At 40.2% G+C, this 9,692-nt stretch overlaps 2 protein-coding genes across 2 annotated transcripts in view; both read left to right on the top strand.

Moving 5' to 3' along the window:
• myo15aa (myosin XVAa) overlaps window positions 1–3,985 on the top strand; it is a 44,985-nt gene extending 41,000 nt beyond the window's left edge. Inside the window, exons 59-63 of the mRNA XM_013915177.1 lie at window positions 125–292; window positions 1,479–1,612; window positions 1,987–2,120; window positions 2,415–2,555; window positions 3,223–3,985. Of these exons, the coding sequence (XP_013770631.1) occupies window positions 125–292; window positions 1,479–1,612; window positions 1,987–2,120; window positions 2,415–2,555; window positions 3,223–3,324 (679 nt within the window). The 3' untranslated portion in view covers window positions 3,325–3,985. The remainder of the gene's footprint in view (window positions 1–124; window positions 293–1,478; window positions 1,613–1,986; window positions 2,121–2,414; window positions 2,556–3,222) is intronic.
• A 491-nt stretch (window positions 3,986–4,476) lies between these two features.
• Window positions 4,477–9,692, top strand: part of llgl1 (LLGL scribble cell polarity complex component 1) — a 33,512-nt gene continuing 28,296 nt past the window's right edge. The window contains exons 1-2 of the mRNA XM_013915176.1: window positions 4,477–4,946; window positions 8,890–8,987. Coding sequence (XP_013770630.1) covers window positions 4,866–4,946; window positions 8,890–8,987 — 179 coding nt within the window. The 5' untranslated portion in view covers window positions 4,477–4,865. The remainder of the gene's footprint in view (window positions 4,947–8,889; window positions 8,988–9,692) is intronic.

Here is a 9,692-nt window from a genome sequence, read left to right as displayed (position 1 = left end):
TTTTTTTTGTGGCCACATACGTCATCACCACCTGATGAGGGGTTTTTTTTTGTGGTCGGGCGGTGTGCATAGAAGTACATCTTGTTTCGTCTTCTCATCAGTTGATATTTGTCATAGAAACAAGACGGACTAATGCACATTGTGCATCTCTTTTCAAGGTGTTGCCAGACTACCTGAAGGCCTTGCTGAGTGTGGTTCCTCAGGGTAAGCCCAGTGAACAGCATCTGCAGCAGATTACCAGGCTGGCTGCCCTACAGCATCGTGCCAAAGACACCATCTACCTCCCCACCCTGTAAATATATCCATTTGTTGTTGGAAACCTTTTGCATGCTAATGTACCAACTCACACTTGCATATCAATTACTTTTGGGCAAGTTACTAGTGATACAAGGGACAAATTAAAGGTAGGTTTATGTTGATTTTTTGTCACCCATCATATCTAATCATATCTATGCAATCAACATGTGACTGAAGTGCAGACTTTTAGCTTTAATTCAAATGGTTTAATGAAAGTGTTCCATTCACTTTTTAGGAATTAAATTGATTCAAAGTGATTTAAATTAAAGTTATCTAAAGAAACCAGTGATTGAGACTTTTAGTAGCTTAATTTTTTCCAAACAGTAAGACATGGCTGACTTACAGAAGAGCACGTTTGGCCCAGATATCCCTTTTCTACTATTTCTGATATTGTGGCTATATCACAAAGGGCTGAGAAGGTTGCTGCTGCATCCAGGGACTAAGTTAGTTACCTAAGGGTTTTTATATAACAACACTCTTTAAAATGTAGTAAGACAATAATAGTAGACCCAGGACTGAACCTTGGGGAAACCTACAGGTTGGAGAAGCAGTGGAAGAGAATGTACGGTATCCCTGAGAGGTCAAACGTACTGCAACGTAAAAGAACACAAATAGAAAAATGTTCCAAAAGCACACAAAACACAATGAAAATTCATCAGGTTAGACCATTACATGGTATGTTGAACAACTAATATAAAACATTCATCTACAGTGTTATATGTATCATTCAATTACAACTTTACTTCCTCACAACAGCTACAAATCCTCAGGTTCTGTGTCTCAGTCGAATCCTGTGGATGTCTCTGTTTCTCTCATTTCCACAGCTGTTCTGTAAGATTTTCTGCTAAAAAAAACACTTCTGTTGTGTTTTGGGAGCTTTTTTTCCCCCAAATTCCACTGTGCTATTTATCTTTTTATTTTTTATTTTTGCTTTACATCTGTTGTGTGTTTCTTTTTTAATTTCATTGTGCATTTTTGTGTTTTTATGTGCTTTTGTAGCATTTTTGTATTTTTCTGGCCTTTTCTTATGCTGCAGTCTTTTTGACCTCTCAGGGCCACCATACTCTGCTTTGCACATTGTCGGCTTGCACAGAAAAATACACCTAACATGCACATGTATAATTTGATCTGCTGTCTCTCAATTACACCTTGTTCCCTCTTTGTGTGTGCGTGTGTGTTAGCCGTGAGGTGCAGGAGTGTATCCCTCCGCAGTTCTACAGCAAACCGGGTTCACAGCAGTGGCTGAACATGACAACACAACACATGCAGCAGGTCCAGCCCTTAAACCCACACCAGGCCCGTGCGCAGTTCCTTGGTAAGACAACAGTTCTTTGTGAGTGTGAAAGATACTCACAATTTGGCCATTTAACTTTTACATATGTCCTATAATATTAATAACTTTTGTATTGTTAATAGCAAAGCCCATTGCATGTTCTGTCACAATTCTATTAGGATAAACATCTGAAACATCTGGTAAACAAAAAAAAAGGCTTATTCTGATCCCAAATAGCAGTTCTAAGTTGATATGAGTGCAGCAAGGTGTCTTCTTAGAGCATTTTTGTTGGACCAGTGGGAAAGAAAATGTTCAAAAGCACGCTGAGTTGTCGCGACATTTTCTGTAAACATCTTTACCTCGCAATTTGAATGCGGCAGCTTATCAGAAGTGAGCTTTGGTGTGTTTTTGCCCAGGTCTGGTCAGTGCCTTCCCCATGTTTGGCTCCTCCTTCTTCTACATCCAGAGTTCTGGCTCTTCGTCCGTCCACGCCCCATGCATCCTGGCTGTTAATCTGAACGGGCTTCATTTTCTTAACAAGGATACACATGTGAGTCAAACAAGCATTTTACCCTTTTACTGATCTATTGTGATTGAAAAATACAAAAAAGGCAGGAATTTTATTATATTTCAACAAAGCTTTTGGCTCCCTCTCTTGGTTATGGTGTTTACTGGCTCTCCCATCCATCACTTTTTAATAAAATCTAAATTACAAATAAAAAAAAAAATCTGTGCAAGAGAAAATATAACCTTTAAAACTTGAGATATTTAATTTTATATTTTATGTCTGTGTGTCCCCTGAATGCCTATTTATATGCACATTGGTGTGTTTGTGTGTGATTAGGAGACTATGGTGCGTTTTCCTCTGAAGGAGATTCAATCAACTCGCACTCAGAGGCCAACATCTGGCTCCAGTTACCCATATGTGGAGATCATGATAGGAGACCTGCTTAACCAGCGTGTCACACAGCTGCAGCTGGAGCAGGTGGGTGTATAAGACATAGATGGAAGATTTAGATGTGTGTGTGTGTAACAGTGTCTGTATTTACAGTGACACATTTCTGCAGTCAACATGTGACTGAGGTGCAGACTTTTAGCTTTAATTCAAGGTGTTTAATGAAAGTGTTGCATCAACTTTTAAGGAATTAAAGTGATTTTTATACGCAGTACCCCATTTGTGAAAATCTTTCGCAGTCAACGACAGCTTGAAGTCTACAACCCAGGGTCATCACCAAATGCTTAGTTTTCTCTCTTGAGATGCTCCCCCAGGCTTTTACTCCAACCACATTCAGTTGCTGCTTATTTGTGGGTCTCTGCCTTCAGTTTTGCATTTGAAAACTGAAGAGCATGCTTTATTGGTTTCAGAAAGATATCCCATTTCTTTGCCTTGAGAAACTTTTGGGTTGCTTTTGCAGTTAATGTGTTATAATCTGCAGTTTGAATCTGCATCAATCTGAAAGTCTGGACTTCAATCAAATATTGATTAATTTAAAATTCACTCTGATGGTGTACACAAGAAAAATTACAAAAGGAAAAAGTGTCCACAAACTTTTGCCCCTTTCGCCCCTAACTGTACCACTGAGCAGTCTATATTCACTCTTCATCTTAAGTCCAGTGTTGTTTCTTTAATGTTTCTATATGATGTTTTCCAGGGCCTGGAGCTTTGCCGAGTCATCGCCATGCACGTGGAGAACATGCTGTCAGTCAGAGAGAAGAGACTCACATTGCCACCAAGTGAAATCACCCTCCTATAGCACAAACACGAGGATGACATATACATAGAAATCACAGTTTATGCCTTAAAAATGTACTCTACCTCTATTCGTAAGACAGGTTATTTTTGTATGTAAAGGCACTGTTATGTAAGTTGATAACTTGTTTATTGTGATGATTTTGAAAAAGTGCTTTTCCATTATGGCCATGAAAATGTTATTTTTTCTTAATTGATCAGCTGTTTTCTTAATGAATGATTTGGCACATAAAATGTCATTCATGTCAGTCACATTCTAGTTTTAGGAGAAACTTGAATGAATGCCTTAATCTTTAATGTTTATAGTTTTACATAATCATCCAGAAATGTTTAAGATCTTGTCCAATATAACTATAAGGGTTAATGTCTCCTTGTTTCCATGCCCCCTCTTTAGAAGAATAGCATGATTTGCTTTGTTCTTGGGACAACATTAATTTAGTGTAATGGTGGCGCCAGTTTATTGCTGTATAACAAACAAACCCTTATAACCTCATCTTGGTTTTGACATTAATGGAAACTTTTGGTTTGATAGGATAAAGAACTTTTTCTGACACATCTCTTATTCTCTGCTTTGCCAAGGGGCAAAGTCTTTTTGGCACATAAGCTTTGAGGCCACATCACTAAGAGTTTGCACTAACTTAAATATTTTATTTTTACAATAAATTTTTTTGCAAATAGCAGTTTTACATAATTATTGCATGTGAATAATAAATTAAAGCTTTAGTATAACAGTAGTGGTGTGTGAGTACTTTGTTTTTTAGCAAATACACAGCAATGTATATGAGTTAGGTGGAATTAAAGAGTATGGAAAATCATTGGTGAATACAATACTACTAAAAAAACCCTTAAATTAATGGTCAGAGTTACTATTCTTTTCATGTTTTTCTTCCTAAACAGGACGTATAATCATGTTTGAAGTAGTCAATCAAACATGATTGAATCTGTCTGCTTCCATTATTTATCTTAAACCCAGTTTTTGACATCTTAAAAAAACAAATTTACAATAGTTAAGGTAAAATATTTACATTTTCTCCACAGTTTCGAGTGAGAAAAGTTAGCCGTTATTGGCTATTTAATCTCTGGCCGTTCCATTTTGTTTAAAGGAACTCCCAGTTGTCGCAGTGTACAAACTCAAGCAGCTGGGACATACCGCCGGTGTATCCTGTGCTACAAACCGAGCATCCGTCTCGCGAGCCCTTGGTTGTGTAGGCGTTGCTGAGTAATTGCTCGCAGATTTCCTCGTCCCTATTGGTTACCAATAACGGGATCCGTGTGAACCGGGAAGAGGAGGGAAGGGAGGGGGGCTGCTGTGGTCAAACCCACCAGGACCTAAACAGCACCAGGAGGGAGAGGAGGGAGGAGAGCCGCAGCAGAGGCAGTAGTGTTGTACCCCCGCTTTCAGCCTGCATGGGCTAGTCCGTTAGCTAGCTTAGCATCTTCCGACTGCGCCGAACCGCCTCTAGTCCCGCCGAGAAGCTCGGGTTGATACCTCCGTGTTACCCTCTCTGTCCCCTCGGTCCTGCCTCCCCCGTGACCGGCTTGAAGATGATGAAGTTTAGGTTTCGTCGGCAGGGCACCGACCCGCAGAGAGAGAAGATAAAACAGGAGCTTTTCGCCTTCAACAAGGTAAAGTAACGGGACAAGAGGAAAGAGAGGGAGATGGTATTCCTCCTCTCGCCTGGTTCCCCTAAACTAACAGACTTATTTTTTTAAGTATGGATATATAAAAAAGCCAGTACTTTGCAGCTGAAGTCCGGCCACTCCTCTTGCGCTTGCTGTTTTCTGTCCTACTTCGCGGACAGAAAAACAGATTAGCTGTGAAGTGCGGGTGGTGTGTTTGCAGGGCGCTTTGTTGATGTGTGTTTAGTGGCTGTTGAGTTGTTTTCACGGCGTGTTAATTACCCCTCACCCAAACCAGGACCTCGCTCAAAGTGAGCACCGAGCAGCAATCAAGGAAAACTGTAGCGCTAATATTGCTGTAATTAACCAGCAACAGAGGATTGTGTGGGTGTTGGGGATTATCAGCATGCAGATTAACGGGATTAAATTACAATACATGCTTTTCCAGCAGTTTGATGCTTCGTGTGGTGTGACCCATCTGTCATGCAATGAGCAGGGGTGTCTCTCAGCGTGATGGCACTTTTTACTCCTCTCGTCTGGTTTTAGTAGAAGCTGCCAGAACTCTGCGAGCAGTTTTTTTTTTTTTTAAATCTCTGCTGCTTTTTGTTATGCAGAGTCCTCATACCCCTTGTTCCAGTTCTTGGGGGTCTTTGGGTGCAGCCGCGAGTGTCAGGTTTCATGCTGGCATCACATCCACATGGATATGAACCAGTTCATGTACAGTAAATCTGAGCGTCCTGTGGTAACATTCAGTGGTGGTGATGGTGGGTTTGCCCTCTGGACAGTCAATGTAAGAGCTCATTTCAGTTCCACTTTCAGTATAAGCTGAATCTTGTCACCCAGATCACTGTTGCTCCGCCGGTGGGAACATAAAAGCAGCTTGCACCACCCAGATCTGTGGAATGTACTGATAATTCTGCATATCCAGTGTCAGCTGTAGTAACTTACCTAACAGGTTGTTTCTAAGCTCATACTGAGCACTGCAGTGGCCTTGAACTCAGGTTAGATGAAGGCATGGTCTGCATGCTGTGTCTCAGAAAGTGTCCCAGAGAGCCGGGCTGTCTGAACCTTTTAAATGTTAAAAGAATCAAGTTTGTCCTGCACGCTGGATGTGATAATGACATTAACCCTTCTCAGCAGGATTGTTTAGGACTGCGGTGCAAACAACACGATGATGACTGATGATCGTTAAGAATCAGCACTACAGTAGATTTATTTCTCCAGAATTAAGTACTTCAAGTTGACTTGCACTCTGAAGTAAAAAGAGTCCTCTTTTAAGCCATTTTAGCAAATGAAAGAATAAGTAATATAAAAAAACACGAACCAGCGCATGTCCTGGAAAATATTAATCAGCCTTTCGTGGCTCCTAGAGTCGTACTTGCATGACCTTGCAGACTTGGGTAACCTCAGTTGTCTGAGTAGCATGAATGAGATTGCTCACTGTGGCCAGCACAGTGACATGAGCGCTTTGACAAACTGTCCTTACACCATCCCGCCTCAGTATCTGCATTCCAGTCGAGGCCCTCATTGAGTTTGCCATTGAATGGTTTTAGATTGTGGCTTTCCTTAGAGCCACAGCAAATAGTCGATTTGTCAGCTGGTGGATCTGACTGAAAATTAATCAGCAAGCATGTCTTTTGGTAATAGAATGATCAGGTGTTTGTTTTGTTCATTTAATTTAGTTATGGGATAAAACAACTCTCACAAATTTGAAAGTAATTGCTCTTGTTAACTTCTCAAAAATGAGGTGTGATCAGTTATTGTTTTTTTTTTTTTCTTTGTTTTTCTGTTACTTATTCCTGATGATATCCTATGTGGAAGTAAGCTTTTGTGTGAATGTGGCTCAGGCGGGCAAAAACTCCAGAGCAATCAGTTTGACATCATTGTTGCCGTTACACAGCTATCAGAAATGTGTTGACGAGAGTGATTTAACAAGAGTTGGTGTAGTGCCGAGTCATATCTGATAAATATATTTTGTATTATGTCTAACCAAACGAGACATCTGAGAGAATCGCTCACTAGATAAATGCCTTTGTGGTAGGAGAGTACAGTTAGGGCCATTATTTGTTGGACAAAGACATCATTTTCTGTTGTAGTTTTTCTTCCATACACCATCACAGAGGATTTAAAATCAAACAACCGGGATGTGGTTGAAGTGCAGACTTTCAGGGTCATTTTAATAGGTTCAACAAAAGTGCTGCGTTAACTATTTAGAATTCACAGCCATATTAATTCACAGTCATCCATTTTTAGAGACTGAAAATAAATTGAAAAAAAAAAAGAGGGATTTAAGGAATCCATGGAGATCATTAAATGTTACGTTTCCCACCATGAGACGCTCTCCTCGGCCTCTGCTGCAGCCAGCTTCAGTTCCTGCTTGTTCAAGGGTCTCTCTTCCTTCAGTAACTAAAATGACATGCTCTGTTGGGATGAGATCAGTTGATATTTATTTTTCCTTGACAAACTCTTGGGATGCTTTTGCAGTCTGCTTTGAGTCATTAACTGTCTTCACTGTGAAGTACCATCTGGTCAGTTTTCAGCTAGATCTGAGCAGAGGCTCTGGTCCTGTACATGTCACAGTTCATCCTGCTGTTTCTGTCAGACTAGACTGTGGCGATGATGCACCTCCCTTCCAAAGGAGTGTTCTTGTTGCTCGGTTAGATGTTGAAAGTAGTTCTGTCATGAAACATTTTAGTTGTCTTCTGTGGTCTTTGAGGCCTTTTGGCTTTTCTAAGTATGTGTCAGATTGTTTGGTCACTTCTAAAGTTTTTGCTGTTTCTCTAATTGGTTTATTTTACTTTTTCAGCTTTCTCCTTCATTTGCACTGACATCTCTATTTATCTCTTACCCATAATTCCAATAAACAGGTACCAAATGGGACATCAACTACTGATCTTTTATTTGCTATTTTGTTATGGAATAATGAGGGAACAGGCTTCACCTGCCCATCCAATTAATTTGGACTCTCTGAAAATGAGGGACTGTGTATAAAACTTACTGTAATCCATAAACGGTTAATGCAACACTTTTGTTAAACGCCTTGAAAAGAAAACTGAAAGTCTACACTTGAATCATATCTTCTTTGAGTTGTAAAGAGGCCAAAGCTGCAAAAATGTTGTCTTTGTTCAAATACTTACAGACCTCACAGTTTTTAGGTGGGGAGACACTTAAACAGCTTATGTTCATGTTAGCCAAATGATGATTCTTTGTTTGAATCTCTGATGAAAGTCCATGGACTGTTTGTTTTGCTGTAACACACACACACGCACGCGCATACACACACTTTTGTAATGTTTGGCAGCAGCTGTCAGACTGTCACAGACGTTGTCTCTCTTCAGGAGGGTTGTTTTGATGTGACTGTGTTTGTGTGATAGAGACAGATCGCACTGCACCGGCACTTTAAAGACAGAAGGAGTTAATGTTTTACGTTATGTCTGAGTTCAAGCAAACAGCCAGGCTCAGTTTTTTCAGTTAGCCATGCCGAAACCTCGAAGACCTCCACAACCTGTTTTTAAACCAGTTTTAGGTGTCTCTCTACTGGTTTCTGTTCCCTTTTTCTTTGTTGACATAAACACTTCTCCAGCTGTCTCACCATCTCCTGACATGGGCTTGGAGAGAAAAAAGCTGAAATTTTATTTCAACCCAATTTAACAAGGTCTGCAGCACATTACAATAAAGCAATGCTGCTGCCATCAGTACTTTTTAAACTACTTTCCTGTAACTTTATTAAGGGAGTCCTCCCTTTTAGACGCCTCGCTGACTATATTCAGCGAGTCTGATGAGCAGAAAATGACACGCAAACTCTCAGACAGAACTGGGTGCATTTATGGAGGAAAGTCTGGAAAAATAAATGCAAGTGTACTTGTTGTTGTATTTCTTGTGGCATTTGATAAATCTGTCTCATCAGTTTGTCTTCTCTACCCTTTCTCTGCCTGGCTTTCTCTCACAGACTGTGGAGCATGGGTTCCCCCATCAGCCCAGTGCTTTGGCCTTTGACCCCAAGTTGCAGCTCATGGCCATCGGGACAAAGTCAGGAGCCATCAAAATGTATCCTTCTGTCAGTGAGCTCATGCATCTGCAGAAGTTGTTTTGGGGGCTTGGTAAGGATTGACATTTTCAAATAAGAAACAACAGCATCACACTTTTTAAATGAATACATCGCATTAGACTAGATTAACAGATCATATTGTAGTCCAAGTCTCAAAGTGGTCATGCTGTATTAGTCAAGGCATGCATACTACAAGTGATCTAACACAAAGCTGAGGTGACTGACTTGTGTTTGTGTCAAACAGATTATAATTTATCATATTTTAGGTTGTGTCATGAAGCTGATAAAGATTTTGGGGACAGGAAAAGATCTAGGAGTACCTTGGATAAGATTACAGAGACTGTTTCTTTTTCACTGCTGTCAGTTTACATCTTTTGAAGTGCTGCTCTGCTTATCTCGCTGCAGTGCAGATACCGTTTTGCTTTAGCTGTGGGTTTGTGGCAGAAGTGTTTCATGGATGTGTCTTTTTTTTCATGCTCTTTAGTGAAAATGCACATGTTGTGGGATGACAGCTAGTCATTCTTTCAGCTGCTGTTATTACACCAGGTCTACAGTGATCATACTCTTCATTGCTTTTCAATAGAACTATATCTTATGGTCTGTCTTTCTCAAGCTCCACTTTTTTTTTTTTTTTAATGTGGAGGAATGTCTGATCAGTCGGGATTTGCAGAAGAGCTGTTTACATAACATCAGTTTGGTAGAAG

This window comes from Pundamilia nyererei, unplaced genomic scaffold, assembly GCF_000239375.1.
Source record: "Pundamilia nyererei isolate P.nyererei 1_Seehausen unplaced genomic scaffold, PunNye1.0 scaffold00264, whole genome shotgun sequence".
In the NCBI taxonomy this organism is placed as follows: Eukaryota; Metazoa; Chordata; class Actinopteri; order Cichliformes; family Cichlidae; genus Pundamilia; species Pundamilia nyererei.
The sequence above is the reverse complement of the archived record's forward strand: the minus strand, read 5'-3'. Positions and strand labels throughout refer to the sequence as shown.